Source organism: Leucopleurus acutus (genome assembly GCF_964270905.1).
Source record: "Leucopleurus acutus genome assembly, chromosome: 2".
In the NCBI taxonomy this organism is placed as follows: Eukaryota; Metazoa; Chordata; class Mammalia; order Artiodactyla; family Delphinidae; genus Leucopleurus; species Leucopleurus acutus.
In genome coordinates, this window is record NC_139143.1 from 139088647 (window position 1) to 139106288 (window position 17642).

The 17642-nt window shown below is 44.0% G+C and overlaps 1 protein-coding gene across 2 annotated transcripts in view; it reads right to left on the reverse strand.

Moving 5' to 3' along the window:
- Positions 1-2671: 2671 nt before the first annotated feature.
- PGM1 (phosphoglucomutase 1) overlaps positions 2672-17642 on the reverse strand; it is a 58430-nt gene continuing 43459 nt past the window's right edge. For both annotated transcript variants that reach the window (XM_082833545.1, XM_082833546.1), the window contains exons 8-11: positions 11834-11969; positions 8336-8519; positions 5745-5879; positions 2672-3333 (exon numbers count right to left, since the gene is read on the reverse strand). In XM_082833545.1, the coding sequence (XP_082689671.1) occupies positions 3244-3333; positions 5745-5879; positions 8336-8519; positions 11834-11969 (545 nt within the window). In that variant the 3' untranslated portion in view covers positions 2672-3243. The remainder of the gene's footprint in view (positions 3334-5744; positions 5880-8335; positions 8520-11833; positions 11970-17642) is intronic.

Below are 17642 nucleotides of genomic sequence, written 5' to 3' on the forward strand. Positions count from 1 at the left end.
GAGTGGGCAGAAGGACCCAGGCCCCAGAGCTGGCCTCCCGGGCACTGCAGTGAGCTCGGCCTTTGCTGTCATTCTCCATGAGGCAGGGCCCACCCCCTGGAAGCCCCGCCATTCCCTGGGCCTGAGGAACATCCCTGAACAGGAACCTCCTTCTCTGAAATCACAGCTGAATGTCAAGAGGGAGGGGAAAAGTTGAAATTTCAGAGTTGGGGCCCAGACAGTTGAAACCCAATTATCTCGCTGTAGTCCTCACCACACCCTAAAGAAAACAGGCCTGACTCACGGACATCAATCCTGGGAGGCAGGGAAGCTTGGCTGTGCGCTGCTGGCCGGCGTCTCAGGGTTCCGTCTCCCTGCACACCTGGGGGCACGTGTTGGGGTGTCTCTCTAGAGGCCACAGAGGGAGGAAGGGCAGCCCATACCCTAGCCCATCCCACTGCTCCACGGCCCCAGACACCTCCCTCTTCCTCCTTTGAGCTAACAGCTCCCAAGCCTATAGCCAAGTGGATCAGGGAAAGCAGCTCAGTTATGATCAGGTTTGAGGAGGAAATTCTTGAAGCCGCTCCAGGGGCCATAGACCCAGAACTGTGTGCAGCTGATTCAACAGATGGGGGGTGCAGCAAAGGGTCACGGAAAATGAGCGAGATTCAGGGTCAAAATTCCACTTCTACCACATGGTAGCTGAAAACCTGGGGCAAATTACTTAAGCTTCTGTTGAGTTTCAGTTGCCTCAGCTCTAAAATGGGCACAAGAATGTCTTGCTTGGAGGGTTACTGGAAACCATCTTCTGAAACAGAAGAGGTGCTTGGAAAATTTGGATTCTAACAGCATGTGTTGCCTATACAACTCCTAAGGCACTTATGCTACACAGCCTTTCTTTCTTTTTTTTTTTTTTTATTGAAGTATAGTTGATTTACAGTGCTCTGCCAATCTCTGCTGCACAGCAAAGTGTCTCAGATATACACATCTATATATTCTTTTTTTTATATTCTTTTCCATTATGGTTTATCCCAGGGTATTGAATATAGTTCCCTGTGCTATACAGTAGGACCTTGTTGTTTAGCCATTCTAAATGTAATAGTTTGCATCTACCAGCCCCAAGCTCCCAGTCCATCCCTCTCCCTCCCCCACTCCTCCTTGGCAACCACAAGTCTGTTCTCTATGTCTATGAGTCCTACACAGCCTTCTACTTGTGTGGGACTCCATTCCTCTAGCTAGTCTCACAGGCAGCTGGAGGGCAGCAACTGTGTGTTTCACATCCTTTCCTTCCCAAGGCATCTCACACTTAAGGTGGTCAATACGTGTTTCCTGGCTGACTGATACACCCAGGTATCCATATCCCCAGGGTAGGGGTTGGACAACAATGCCAAAATGAATAGAGTTTCTGGCACCCAAGGCATCACCCTTTAATCACCAAAATACAGGGGCATTTGCACGCGTTTCTTCCACCTGTTAGAAGTAGTTGAGAAGTAGCCAGTTAGTACTAGAGGCAATACAAAGCATTGGTAAACCATGCAGGACTAGGGCTGCTCTGCCGGGGTACCTGCCACCACCCTCCCGTGGTGCGAGGTTGGACGATGAGCTGAACCTCATCTCTAAAGCGGGGCTATTCAGAGTACTTACCTCATAGTTATTGGGAGCATTTACAGAGTATATGGAAAGCACTCAGCACAGCGCCTGGCATAGGATTAATGTTCAGCAAGTATTCATCTTCACCTCATCATTGTCAAAGCTCAGTTCGGTTTGCTGGGCTGGACTCCCTGGTTAAATGGCAACACTGGAAATCTCACCCCAGATAAAGACCCTGCCACCTGGAATGGGGATTCCACCCTGGGTCGGGGAGGGGTGCAGAGCTGGGCTGTCTCTCTGGAACAGTCCATACGGCAGGTGACTATGGGAAGTGCCTTCCAAACCATAAGATGCATTTCAAATATTTGTTTTATAGTTTTTGTTTTTCTGATTCTTTAAAATCTAGAAACAATATTGTAAACATAATCCTAGTTCCCATTTATCTGAGAACCTACCATGAATGAGATACTGTGCCCATGGCTTTTCACAGACTTACTTGCTTTATATTCTCAATGACCCTACAAAGTGAGACCTATTTTTCAAGCCCATTTTAAAGATAAGGAGAATGACATTCCAAGATCACTCAAGGTCTCAAGTGGTATTCAAACTCAGGTCTGTTGGCTCCCAGGACTATGCTTTTAACTACTAAGTTACGCTCGTGGGCTGAATATAGTCTAAGATGAATAAGATGCCAACGGGCTCAAGATTTCCAGCCAAATGCCAGAAATCCTGCGCTCAGATTCCGAGAGTTCTGTTTCTGTCCCCTCAACAGGCAGGGTGGCATCTCAGCACCACAAGGCACAAGACGGCGCTTTGCTATTTCAGATCTCCTGAAAACTATCTTCCTTTTCCTTGTTCCAAGTTAACCATGTCGAGCTTAATTTATCCACCTCAGAAGGAGCCAGGGCCCAGCTGACCCTGCTAAGATTTGAAATTATAGTTCTTGAGTCAAATTTTAAACCAAGCACAGAGAACATTTTTTTTCTAGCTAGGACATCCAAACAAAATACAATACCACCCACCCCCTCTAAAAAAATCTGGTTTCTTTCTGAAATCAAAAGAGCGTTTTGTAGGAAAGAAAAAAGACATATAGAAATAGTAGCTTATTTTGCTTTAATATCCCAAAATATTTGTGTGAATGGGACTACGCTGCAGAACAAGGCAGAACTCTGTAGACAAGCACGTCTCACTCTGAGGAAAGAAATGATTGGAGAGAAGGCACCAGAAACTGCATTTTGCTGGATTATATGTAAACAGTAAATGGGGGGAAAGGCTCACAAAGGAGAAAGGAACTTGCACTGTCATTTCACAGGTGGATCCTAAGGATGGAAATTAGCCTCATGAGCTGATGCTCGACCTCCATCTTCCACTGTAGTGTAAACAGGACCTGGTGCTAAGGAGACAAACACCCACACACCAGTGGTGCACGAGGACACAAAAAGGAACCGACAATAGTATAAGCCCGTGGGTCCCTTTTTTTCTCTTTCCCGCATGGCTCCTACGGGCATATCAATGGGCAAGGCCTTGGAATTGTACCATTTGTCAATGACTGGTTAGCGGAAAAACCGAATCCTAAAAAGCCTGGGTGAATACACTTTGTTTCTGTTCATGCTCTTCAATCAGATGACTCGGAGGGCCTGGGGTGGAGGGATGTACCGCATCTGGTCTGTCTTCTTAGGTGATAACAGTGGGTGCAGTGCGTCCTGTCCTTTCCTGGAGATGGGACAACTTCAGGGCAATAGAAATAAGGGGGGCCAACATGACCTGAGGGAGACACAAAGAGAAAAACCTTTGCCATCACTTTCTCTAGACACGGATCCATAGCTCCAGCCCTGAGTAGGCCTCGAGCTCCAGACCCACGTCTGACTGCTCTGATACCCGTGTCTGACTACTCTGATCATGTCTGACTCCAGACCCATGTCTGACTACTCCGATAACCCAAAGGCTCCTCAAACTCTGTAAGTCTAAAAACAAAGACATGTTCTTTCTTCACAAAAAAACCTAGTGTCAGCATTCCCTATTGCAGTCAATGATCTATTACATAAAGCAAATGAATGACTAGGAGTCATTCTTGACACCTTCCTCCCTCATATTCCTGTTGTCCAACCCACCAGCAGCCTAAGTGACTTATCTTCTACCTCTCTCTCACCCAGTTCTCTCCATCCCAGTGCCACAGCTCTCGCTAAACCAAGTCCTCCCTCTTACCTGGAACAACTGGGCTTCAACATCCGCTTCTGCATCCTCCTATTTGTTTCCCACACTCTACCCAAAGAACTCTTTTCAAAATACACCACCCTCCCATCTACCTCTCACTTAAGGGAAAAAAAGAATTCTGCTGTTGCTTGAATAAATAAATATTTTAATATTAAAAAAAGAAAACTATGTATCTAGTTGAACTGCCCATTTTATAGATGAGGAAACTGATACCCAAAGAAGTGAAGTGATTTAGCCAAGTGATTCAAGGGCAGAGCCAAGAGTAGTACATTTTCTATTGACCACTGTTGCTTTCCCTCGTCTAAATCTCTACCAGCTCATTACACCTGGAAGAAAGTTGGAGAACCACTGCACACACTGACATACCACTTGCCATTCCCCTTGGGGCTCCAACAGTCCCAATGAAGTGCTGAGGCTGAGGCCCAGGGGAAAGGCACGTCCCCAGATAGAATGGTGGTACGCCTGGGCATGTGGGCACCTTGCATCCTTCAGGGCCCTCCCACTTCCTGAGGACTATGGTTCAGACGAAACAACTCTCACTCACTTTTTGTATTTACCATGTGTCAGGTATTAAGACAGAGAAACACAACTTCCTTCCTCTTTTGCTCTTGTGCTATTATTCTATGGATCTACAATGTAGACACCATCGCCTTTGATTTTAGTTTTAGGGATGTCTCAACACCACAGCAATCTGGCGATAACTGGAGCTAATGCCTGGTCACTGGAAAAACTGTAAACTTGAAGCACCCTTTCATTTCTCTCTTTTTGTAATAAAAACAATTGCAAGAGCCACTTTTCCTCAAAAGCTAGTTCCATATGTCAGGCAGTGTTCAGAATTTTGCCTTCATCATCTCCTTAAATCCCTGTGACAACTCTGTGAGGTAAGTAGCGTTCTGCCATTTTACAGACAAAGAAACCAAAGCTCAGAACATTGAAAAGACTTACCCAGGGACACACAGTTATAAAGGAACTGAATTTAAAACAAGATCTAACTCCAAAATGGGTTAGAGAGATCAAAATCACTATGCCAGGGGTTTCCAAATGAGTTTCACAGGATTCTAATTAGGTGTCAGAAGGAAAAAGGCTTTGTGGGAGAATAGACATGGCGAACTGGCCTATGTACTGCAAGTCTGCTCCGAGCTTTAAGGCGAGGTGTGTGTTGTGAGCTGCTAAGACGGGGCTAACGTACCCCAGCACTTCCTAAACTGGTTTTGGCTCTGGAGCTCTGGTTGGGGAGCAGTTTCCAAAACAAGGAACACCCGTGGGGAAACTCTCCCCTGTGCGTCCCTGCTTCCCCATTTGGGTGGCTGTCCTCCAAGTTCTCTGTTCCACCTCTGGCTCCTAGGGCCCCCTCCTCACTCTAACATACCTCTGGAGACACTCTGGGTGGGGCTGGGACCCCAAAATACAGGTTGCAAGTCCGAAGACTCTCCCATAAAGACCTTTCTTTCTGGGCCACGAAACAGTCTCTCCCTGCCTACCCCCTGGCCCTGACCAAATCTAGAGCCAGTGTATGTTCTGCCAGGGCAGGTGATGAGACCAAGCAAAGTGGCAAATAATCAGTGACAGACCAGAATACCGGATCAGGGGCTGATCTGAAAGCTTAGTTCTCTTGAATCTGCCACTTAACCAGGCGTGTGAACCTATTAACTATTATTTAACCTTTCTGAGCCTCCGTTTCCTTATCTGTAGAAGGGGTATTAATAGATAAGAATAACAGATTTGAGAATGAAATGAGTACATCCATTTGGGTAATGGGTTTAGAACAGAGCTTGGTGAATAGAAAATGCTCACATAATTGTTAGCTATTATTGCTTTCTGATGCACTGAAGAAGACGTGGAGGAAAGTGAGCCCACCTGTCTGATCATTTGAGAAACGGGTTGTGATGACAGGCGCAATGGAGCCACTACCCTTCCCTCCAACAGAAAGAACTAGCCGGGGCGCAGGGCCTGGGCATTACCTGGGGGTCCTGGTAGATCTTGGCGATGTCCTTCTCATAGCTGTCGACGTACAGTCGAACGGTGGCGCCTGCACTCCCGGTGCCGCTCAGTCGGAAGATGATGCGAGAACCGTCTGCAAAAATGAGCCGCAAGCCCTGGGAAAGGTAACAGAGTTTCTTGTTTCCTCACATGCTGGAAGAAAGATTGAAGGCTGACAAATTATGAGGGGTCTCTTTGGAGATCTAATTTCATCCGTACTTGATCAGTTGGAGGATTAGATCCTTGAGAAACGGCCACAGTTGAGCCCCGTGAGTCTGCCCTTGGTCAGCCTGTCACTGCATCCAGCCAATGGGGGTTGGGCTCATGGGGGAGAAACATCCCCAGGGTCAGGCGGGAGACAGGATCCTGGGGAGGCTGGCTGACACAAGCCCTGCCCTCTCCATCCCGCTTCCCTGTGATTTATGGACTAACCATTCCAGTTTGAAGCCTAATAAATAAGTTAATAAATAAATAAGCTGCTAGATACGGAAATCCGATTTCCAAATCAGGAGGGAAACACGGACAGAGTGGGCTGAAACCAGAGCAGAGGAGGTTTCAGGTGAAACAGAGGAAGAACTCTTTGCAAAACACTGATGGAGAGCCTCAAAGTAGAACAGGGGGCCATGTGCCCCAAATTGCAGAGGCCAGCTATTCCGACCTATTGAGCCAGATCCAGCGGTCAGTCTCCACCAATGCCTGATGACTCAAAGCAGGGCCCATGTGGGTGCAATGCCAAGCCCCGCCCCTCTACCTCCTGCCCTCCCCCTTCCCTCTCTGGCCGCATCTCTTGTCCTCAATAATCTTGATTCAGGGAAAAAAGGCTGGGGACTCTTGAGGTAAGAAGGCTGAGCAAGACAGTTATCTGAAGACCCTTCAGTCTTGATGAGGCTGTCAATTCTTCCATAAAAAGAACTTTGCCTAAAGCTGATGGCCTACCAAAAGGAAAGGTACTACCTCTCATCTACTATTTGTCACCAGACCCAATCCAGGGTTTAATCATGCCACTCAGCACTGAAGACAGCAGATGAAATACACAGAGTACATTCCCACTTAGTCAACATGGGGAGGATACAGTTAATACCCATTTACCATTTCCTGCTTTCTAGACACATACCAGGGCTGGCCTCCTTCTCCCACAACTTTCAACTTGAAGCCTCTTAAATTTTTTTCACTTGACTGCAGATGCTATATCTACTTCAGAAGATTTTCCCCCCTCCCCGGTCTTCCATCTAAATGCTCAGACTTTCTGATTATAAAACGTGGAGCTGCTGACTTCTTCCTCTGAGCACAGAGCACAGGGCCCGTGCTCACGCCGACGCCCCTCCCATGCATACCTCAGCATCCCCCCTCTCTCCTGGTACATGCCGGATGCGGCGCAGAGTCGGGGTTTACTTTGCCTAAGGGTCTGTTCTCTCTCTGAAGCCTCACCACAAAATCTTCTGCTCTGCGTCCCCCGGACCCCACCCTCCCCTTTCCTACACCCACCCTCTCCTCAATCCCAGGCCTCTCTTTTTCTAATTATCTCAGACATCATTTACGATCATCCATACTAGACCCAAAGTTCTCACAGATGGTGAAAAAGCATAAGGAAGAAAAGCCACGGGGCCAGAATTTTGACAAAGGGAGACTCCAGGCACTGAGGGTCACTGTGGCCATGCTCCATCCACTCGTCCACTACCTGCTCTCCAGAGAGAGACTTTAAATAAGTCCTGCAGCCCAACTCCTTCAAAGCCTGCTGGATGCCTTGGGAAGGACCCAGCCAAAAATCTGGGTCTGGATCAGAAAAAAAGCTAACGGGACAGCTATAGCATAATATTACCTCCCTCTTTATTATCTTTGTTTCTAAGTTATGAGTCCATTCTGTGACAACAACAACAGAACCAGAGGAGAGAGGAGCCTGAACCTGGGTGCTAGTGAGAAGGGCTGACCCAGCCTGCACCCTGGGTGCCTGGTGCCCAGTGAAGGAAACGTTAACAGTTCTGTACATATCCAGACACGGTCCAGGGTCTCAACTGTGATGTCCTCCTACGCGCTGCTGTGTTAGGGTCAGCTGCGAGTCACGTGCTACAGGTAATAACAGTGAATGTTTCTAAGTCTGTAAATGGCTTGTCTGTTTTTTTCTTCTTTTTTAGAAATCAGAACATATCACAGAAATGTCTATGAAGAGGCTACTCTCATGCCACGCCGGCGTTCTGCTACAAGCTCTTGAGAGAGAAGAAGGAGGTTGAGGTCTAAGGCAGCAGTTCTCCATCTTTTTAAGATTCTAGGGCTCTTTTCTGCACACACCTTCAACATGACCTCTTGCATAGAATTCTGGAGAATGTAAAAAGTCTTTCTGGAGTCCACACTAAGAATCCCAGAATGAGGGCATAGGGGTGTACGTAGAATCAGGGCAAAAACCATGTTCCCTACAAGTACCTGTGCAAATCATGTGTGACTCAGCAGAAAGCCACTTGAGAAAACAGGGCAGCAAAGGACAAATGACCAAGAAGCCTTTTTCTTTTTTCTCTTGAGATTTCAGAGACGAAGCTCCGAGGCTTCTCTCCCACGTCGCACATACGTCTGTTCCTACCTGATTTCTTGAAACACTTCCATCCACCGGATCATTGTATTCAAAGTTATCAATTTTCACCACAGTGTAAACTTTATCTCCCACTGGGAACTGTTTCCCCACGAAGGAGCGATCAGAGATCAGGGCCTCCAAGTCCTTCATCATTTTGTTTGCGCCCTCAGCTTCCACCTCCTCGTAATCATACCTGGAAGAAATCACAAAGTTGAGGCCTGCGGGCTGACTTCAGATCACACCAACTTATATCACCACTTTCTACAGCATTTGTTTGGCCCTCCCCCAAACCATCTAACTTCAGAAGAAGCTGGCAAAAATATGAGCGTGTCATTCTCTGGGGATGGAGCAGACGAGGGATGAAAAGAAGGGTTTGGAGGGTTTCGGGAAAGGGTTAGGAGCTTCTGAATAAGCAGAAAACTCCCATCTTGGCTCTTCTACAGAATAAAGCTCTTAGAAGCTTCAAAGGCTTTTGAGAGAGATTATCTAACATTTAATCACCACATCCTGAGGATGTAGAAACAAAAGCAATGTTATCTGCATAAATGCACACGTGACTCAGGCACTGCTCTTCCAAACTGCTGGAGCTTCTATGGGATAAATGCTGGGAAGGCTCCCAGTCTGGGACCTGCCTGAGGCTGCTGAGATTTTGGATAAGGAGAGTTCCAGTCTCCACAGGAGCTTCCTCAAGTAAGGCCAATTCTTTTTTTTTTTTTTTTTTTCAGTACGCGGGCCTCTCACCACTGCGGCCTCTCCCGTTGCGTTGCAACAGGCTCCAGATGCGCAGGCCCAGCGGCCACGGCCCACGGGTGCAGCCGCTCCACGGCATGCAGGATCCTCCCGGACCGGGGCACGAACCCACGTCCCCTGAATCGGCAGGTGGACTCCCAACCACTGCGCCACCAGGGAAGCCCAAGGCCAATTCTTCATTGACCAAATGAAGGAGCCAAGCCCTAATTCTTCTTTTTTTTTTTTTTTAAGCCCTAACTCTTTACACCTGAAATGCCTCCCTCCTCTCAGCGAGACTGGATTCCGGTCCACAGCATTCACCCTGACAGAGGAGGCCTGGTGTGGATGCAAAAGGGCCAAGAAAAAAATAGTCCATCACAAATGAAATTCTATGACTGTTACTTTTCCTCCAAGAATTGTTCTTGACTTCTTTCTTATGAGGTTAAAGACTCTTACAGGTGGGTGGCTTTTCTTTTCTTTTCTTTTTTTTTTTTTTTACAGGTGGCTTTTCTTGTCTTAGTGGCACACACCCTCTTGAGACAGTTCTTTTTTAGAGGCTCAAGATAGCAGAGTCTATATTTATTCGCAATAGTGAAACAAATATGATATGTGCAAGCAGACACCTCTGAGACATGAGAAATACCAGGGAATTAAGGCCAACTATTCCGGCTCCAGGATTCTATGAATCAAGGACAGCAGTCCCCTTAATCCTGAAGTCAGCTCTTTCCCCCAGTTAAAATGATAAACAGCAAAAAATTACAACCAGGTGTTTGTGCTTTACATCTGTGACCTTTGGGTGTTTGAGGGAAATGTTCTATAAATCCTAGGCACAGAAGGGTATAATGGAAAGAATCTGGGCTTTGGAATCAGAATGAGCTATGAACCCAGCCTTTATTGGTTACTAACTGTGCAACTATGGGAAAGCTGCTTCACATCTTAGAATCTCAGTTGCCTTATCAATAACTGTTTTCGAAGCTGATGTGAAACAATGCATGCAAAAAGCACTTTTGTTAAATAAATGGAGGGTATAATGGATTCTTAACTAACCATAAATTCAGTTTCTGAGGACTTTATTTGTAATACTTGGTGAGCAGTTATTTGAAATGAATAAAAATGTGTTAAGATAGTTTTTAGATGGAGACTCCCAACTGATTCAAGAGTGACCCTCTCTGAACAAACCCTCCTAACCTTATTCCATTCTGGTTACTTTTCATTTGTTAACTCATTCATTTATCTATTCAAAGCACATTTATACAATGTCACTATGAATTAGTGTTTGGTGATACCATGGATTACAAAAACAGATATGGTCCTGCCTTCATGATCCTTTAGGCTCTAGAGAGTTCATGACTGCTGTTCTAAATTACCAGATTTTTCTGGTTCTTAGAAAGTAGAGATTCTTGCATTGGTTACCAGGGCTACTGTGTGGTACCACGTGGCAGTTACTACTTATACCTTCCACAAAAAATAACCTGAGGGAGAAAGATAGCAATATACTTGTCCAAAGTCAAAAAAAGGATTCTGATTAAGGAGGCCAAGTTCCTGAAGGCTGAATTCTTTTCCTGACTATCCAAAGATCATGGACCATTAAATCTGTGACATATTTTAAAAATTCTCTAGTCTAACTCACCTATTTTATAGAGAAGGCAACTGAGGCTCAGAGAAATAATATCTTTGTATTTCTTACATAAATAATGTATCTAATATGCTTTTCCTCATATTTATTTTCCATAATTAGAATAGTGAGGTTCAGGAAAAAAATTATTAGATTTTTACACTTACTGTGGGAAAGGCAAATTGCAATTAGTGAAAAGTACAACTGGAAAAAAATGTTAATGCTTCTTAAAAATAGAAGTACGGGGCTTCCCTGGTGGCGCAGTGGTTGAGAGTCCGCCTGCCGATGCACGGGACACGGGTTCGTGCCCCGGTCCGGGAAAATCCCACATGCCGCGGAGCGGCTGGGCCCGTGAGCCATGGCCACAGGGCCTGCGCGTCTGGAGCCTGTGCTCCACAACGGGAGAAGCCACAACAGTGAGAGGCCCGCGTACCGCAAAAAAACAAACAAACAAACAAACAAAACCCATAGAAGTATGTATGGTAAAGAAGACTTACTAACTAGTCTAAGTATTTTGTCCACTGATGAATCCCCAGTGCTTGGCAGAAAGTAGGTACACAGTCAATATATATTGAATCAATGAATGAAGTATTGATAACTACACAGCCTTTGGGGACCTATTTTAATGAGTCAGAAAAGTTGATTTAGACTAAGTATAATTGTTTCCATAATTTCAGAAAAAGTTTCCATACTTTCAGTGTCCCAGAGTTCATAGAACACTTTCAGACTCATATTTCATTTAATCCACTCAATAGCTAGACTGTTATTTCCATTTCTACAAATGAGAAAACTGAGTACAGAAAGAGGTTAAATGACTTCCCAATCTACTAGGGGGCAGAAATAAAATTCTAATCCGTTCTTCTGAATCCAAATCCAATGTTATTATCATGTCCACCTGATAGGTACACTTAAAAGGCTGACAAAACATTCATTCTTTTGAATATGTTAACTAAAAGTTTTAAGCCTCGTTCTTTACGACTAACATAAAAGTTGACTTCATCTCGACCCTGACTGAATTATATTAAAAATCCTCAATTGATAGAGGCTGAAGGAACTGAGGTTTTATTATCACTTAAGACAGGAAGTAAAAAATTTGTACATATGAGAATTCTCTCTATCCACTTCCCCATGCTACCTCTGTACCCAGCCAGGCTGTGGCTTACCTGGTGAAGAAATTCCGGCCATACTTTTGCCAGTGATCTTTGAGGATGTCCTCCACACTCTGTTTGCGGGTGGCTAGGATGGAGAGCCAAGCAAGGACAGCCCAGAGTCCGTCTTTCTCACGGATGTGGTCAGAACCTGGTCGGGGGACAGCATGCAGCTGTGAGAAACGTGATTTCTCCAAAATATTTGGGAATAAACTCCTCAACAGTATATGACCCAACCAAAAAAGTCATAAAACTTTACTGAGGAACTTGAATACATGGAAGAAACCACGTATTGAATAAAGCCACATACTATTGAAAAGAAGGTGATGCTTCCCAAAGTAATTTTAGAAATTTAAGGCAAATGCCAATAAAAATGTCAGCAGAATAATTCGGTGGAACTTGATGTATCAATTATGAAGTATGAATGTGAGTGGAAAAAACAAAAGAACATGACCACTGTGAATTTTTAATAACTAAAATAGTCTGGTAGCCTAATGGAACAAAAGAGAGCACCCAGAAATAGACCCAAACACATATGAGACTTGAATAAATGATAAAGGTGTCACTTTAAGGCAGCAGGGAAGAATGGATTACTTTTTTTTTTTTTTTTTTTTTGCCGTACGCGGGCCTCTCACTGTTGTGGCCTCTCCCGTTGTGGAGCACAGGCTCCGGACGCGCAGGCTCAGTGGCCATGGCTCACGGGCCCAGCTGCTCCGCAGCACGTGGGATCTTCCCGGACCGGATCACGAACCCGTGTCCCCTGCATCGGCAGGCGGACTCTCAACCACTGCGCCACCAGGGAAGCCCCTGGATTACTTTTTAAGTAGTGTTTGTCTAACTAGCTAAACAGTTGGGAAAAAACCAGTTTTTTCCCCTATAAAACACCATACAAAAAGAATTCCAGATGAATTATACATTCAAATATAAAAACTGAAAACCTTTAAATATTAGAAGATATATATATATATTTTAAATCTTAGAGATGGCAAATACATATAAATTCAGAATTCATAAAGAAAAAAATCTATGTATTTTTCTACTTAAAAATTAGCATTTCTATCAGCAAAACTACTATAGATAAAATTAAAAGGCTAGGGCTTCCCTGGTGGTGCAGTGGTTGGGGGTCCGCCTGCCGATGCAGGGGACGCGGGCTCGTGCCCCGGTCCGGGGGGATCCCGCGTGCCACGGAGCGGCTGGGCCCGTGAGCCGTGGCCGCTGGGCCTGCGCGTCCAGAGCCTGTGCTCCGCAACGGGAGAGTCCACAGCAGTGAGACGCCCGCGTACCACAAAAAAAAAAAAAAAAAAAAAAAATTAAAAGGCCATTGGTAAACTTAAAAAAAAAAATACACATTTGCAATATACAGTAGATATTTAAAACACTCAATATAGAAAAAGTTCTTATATATTAATAAGAAAAAAGTAAAATCTTGATAGAAAAACAGGCCAAGGATATAAATAGGCAATTCATCGAAGAATAAATATAGGTACCCAATTTACATAATAAAAAGCTGTATTTTTAAGAAGACAAATTAAAGTTAAAATCACAATAAGAAACTGCTGCTTGTTTGACAAATGGCCATAGATTTAAAAATGAGAACACCTAGCATCAGGGGAGGCATAAGGGAAATGGGATTCCAACATGCTGCTGCTGGGAGGGGTACAGTCCTTCCAGAGAGTAATTTGGCAAAAAGTATGAAAGGCTTAAAAATGCACCTACTTGTGGATCCTCCTGGATCCTCCCCCAATTCTAGGATATCTTTCTTTAACCAGAAGGGGTTTGGTTAAATAAACTCTGGCACATCTGTCTCCTGCTAAGGTCCTTGCTAAACTCTTTATCAAAAATAACAAATTGGCTCCTTTGGATGTGCTTATATGCATGGAGACCCTTTCCCAAGAGCCTGATGGGGAACAGAACTCTCATTTTTTTGCCTTTAACTTCCTTATTCTAAAAAGAGCGGACAATATTGAGCTTTACTTTCTGATTTCTGAATAGGACTCGATACAATCCCTCCAATAATGTTTTGCATGTTATCATGCCTTGAACTTTTTTATGTACCTCTCTGTCCTTCTTGACTTCCCACTGGGTCTTTTTCTCCTTACAACTGTGAGAGTATCTAGCACAATGCTGGCGATGAGGCATGAGGTAAGTTTGTTTCCTTCCTCTCTTCATCCTTTTTGACCCAGCTCAAATATCCTCTCCTATCTGAGCCTAGCTCCCAGCTCCCCTGGACAGCGATGAGCTACTTGTTCTTCTCGTATAGCAACTGCTCAAAACATGTGGTGTGGCGCCATACTCCTTGAGCCTCGGCCATCTATTTATGAGCCTTTTACCCCACTGTCCATGTATGTCTTGGAGGCATCTCTTATATCTTTGTATCTTAGTCTGGTGGCTAGCATAGCACATGGAATATATTAAATAACTAATTGTGAAGGAGTTCATAAATGAATTAATCAATTACTATTCTACTCCAACATCTTCTCTTTCTCTTTTTGGTTCATAAAAATATACAACTTTTTCCCCCAAAAGAGTCCCTCTTCAGTAAGACACTACTTTTAGAAACAGCAGTTCTCAAAACCTGGATGCTGACAAACTAGAAATATCAGGCAATACTTTTAGCACTTTATATAACAAATTGAAGAAATGTTAACCTAATTTTATTAGCTATGGACTTTTATTTGCCTTTAGTGCTATTTCAAGGAACAGAAAGTTAGCTCTCTGGCTCCTACAGCTTTTGCAAATGATGATATGTTTTGGCAATAGTTTACCCTGAGCAGTAAGGTCCTAGCAGCTTCCCCAGTATACTGAGAATTCATGACAGAAGTGTACAGCTTGGAATTATTCATCTGTGAACCCCTAGGTTTGGTTTTTTTTTCCTGTCCTTCCTTCCTTTTTCTTTTCCTTTTCTTGGGGGTGGGGTGCAGAGAGGCGGAAGGGAGGTGGCTAGACTGAAAGCATAGGGGGCAGTGTTCCTTTGTGCTTTTCCTATTCTAAGTAATGAACTGGCTTTTTCCTTTATGTAGAAATGACAATAAAATCTAAAAATCTCACCCAACTCTGACCAAGTTACTTGGAGATAACTAAATCACACACCTAATATTATAAACAAATCATCTGCCTTGGATAATATAAATAAATATTCTATTCCATTTACACAATCCCCAGTCTCTTTGAAAATGCTCATTAATTTCACTAATCACCTTGGATGTATCAAAACTCTAGGTAATCTGACTAATACTCAGGAAGTCTGGGTAAGTTTCATTTTCTTTAGGGTTCTAATGAATGATGACAAGTTAGTAGTGAAAAAAGGCAATGGTGTATATATGTGTTTCTCAAGCTACTGTTGTTTTTGCAGTTGTGGCAGTTGTTGTTCAATGGAAAATGTTTTATGCTTAAGAGTCGGAAAACCTGAATCTGAAACTTACTTATAAGCTGCTTGAATTTGGACAAGTTACTTAACTTTTCCAAGCCTCAGTTTCTTCAACTGTAAAATGGGGATGATGCCACCTTTCTCACACAATTTTAAGACTTTACTGCGATGGACAGTAGAAATAGTTTATAAATTGTTAAGTACAATATAAATGCAAGATACCATTATTAATAAGGGAAAATAAAAAAACTTTTAGGGAATATTAACATTTTCTACTACCTCATTAAGCTTTCAAAAATAACGTCCCTTGCAGCTCAATAACAAAAAAACAAACAACCCAATCCAAAAATGGGCAGAAGACCTAAATAGACATTTCTCCAAAGAAGATATACAGACTGCCAACAAACACATGAAAGAATGCTCAACATCATTAATCATTAGAGAAATGCAAATCAAAACTACAATGAGATATCTTCTCACACCAGTCAGAATGGCCATCATCAAAAAATCTAGAAACAATAAATGCTGGAGAGGGTGTGGAGAAAAGGGAACACTCTTGCACTGCTGGTGGGAATGTGAATTGGTACAGCCACTATGGAGAACAGTATGGAGGTTCCTTAAAAAAACTACAAATAGAACTACTGTATGACCCAGCAATCCCACTACTGGGAATATATCCTGAGAACACCATAATTCAAAAAGAGTCATGTACCAAAATGTTCATTGCAGCTCTATTTACAATAGCCCAGAGATGGAAACAACCTAAGTGTCCATCAACAGATGAATGGATAAAGAAGATGTGGCACATATATACAATGGAATATTACTCAGCCATAAAAAGAAACGAAATTGAGCTATTTGTAATGAGGTGGATGGACCTAGAGTCTGTCATACAGAGTGAAGTAAGTCAGAAAGAGAAAGACAAATACCATATACTAACACATATATATGGAATTTAAGAAAAAAATGTCATGAAGAACCTGGGGGTAGGATGGGAATGGAGACGCGGACCTGCTGGGGAATGGACTTGGGGATATGGGGAGGGGGAAGGGTAAGCTGTGACAGGGCGGGAGGGTGGCATGGACATATATACACTACCAAGTGTGGAATGGATAGCTAGTGGGAAGCAGCCGCATAGCACAGGGAGATCAGCTCGGTGCTTTGTGACCACCTAGAGGGGTGGGATGGGGGTGGGGTGGGGGGCGAGGGAGACGCAAGAGGGAAGAGATATGGGAACGTATGTATAACTGATTCACTTTGTTGTGAAGCAGAAACTGGCACACGATTGTAAAGCAATAATACTCCAATAAGATGTAAAAAAAAAAAAAGAATATAGAATCAGAGAAATCTGAATTAGGTAGAATAGAAATTTCAGAAGGTATGGTGCTTGATAAAAAAATAAAAATAAAATAAAATAAAAAAATAATGTCCCTTAACTCTACATAATGGGAAAGAAAATGGAATATAACCCAATATGTTCTTTTTTTCTGGGCAGTGTGATTACAGTGCTTTTCTCTTCTTCCTTATCTAATTTTTTCCAGTTATGAATGTGAATTACTGGTATCATTTTTTTAATTAAAAAAAAAAAAAGCCAATCCCACTGAAGTGTAAGGAAAGGGAAAACTATCAGCAAGCACCACTGATCCCAGCTGACAGGAGTTTTGCCTCAGGTCTTTTCATACTTAGTCCAGGTCAGGGACCAACTAAGCCTATGGGGATTCTGCCCTTTCAGCATCTCCAAACACCTGTCACTTGACTTTGACTTAATCAGCACCTTGTGACATGTATAAACTGCTCAGTCAGGGCACACTCTGGTCTCAGCCAAGAAAAATGTCAACCTTTGTTCAGGGAGCCAAGAGCCAATAGTTTGGGGATTAGGTTTCATTTACCAGTACGAGCATCTCAGGAGTGCCCGGGCTCCTGCCTCTGCCAGGCCAAGGTCTGTGGATGGACCACGGCAGCAGAAAAAGAGCTCCACAGAGTTCTCTGAAAACCCTAGCATCCATCTGTCTGCCTCTGTCTCTCTGCCTCTCTCTCTTTCTCTGACCACCTCTATCTCTCTTTCAATCTCCTAAACATGCCTGGAAATGTCCACCCCACATATACCTATTAGCCTGGCCAACATCTCCTGCAACTACTTTCAACTTCCTCCTTATCTAGGATGCCTTACTTGTTACCCTCTGTCCTTACCCCTATTCTATCACACCCTGTCTGCTCTTACCCCAACCTACGCCAAGAATTGTATCCCCAGCTCATGCCTGGTGTGCAGTCAGCTCTCAATACAGGTTTGCCCAGACAATGCCCAGACCTCAGCTGACTGGCTGGGAGGTCCAGCAGACCTGCTCTGTCCACAGTGCTGTCCTCTTTGGCTTCCACTGCACAAATGACTTCCCTGTGAAAGGGCAGATAAGCTCCTCAGGAAGCCTTTTCCAGACCACGCCGGCCTTCAAGGGGGCT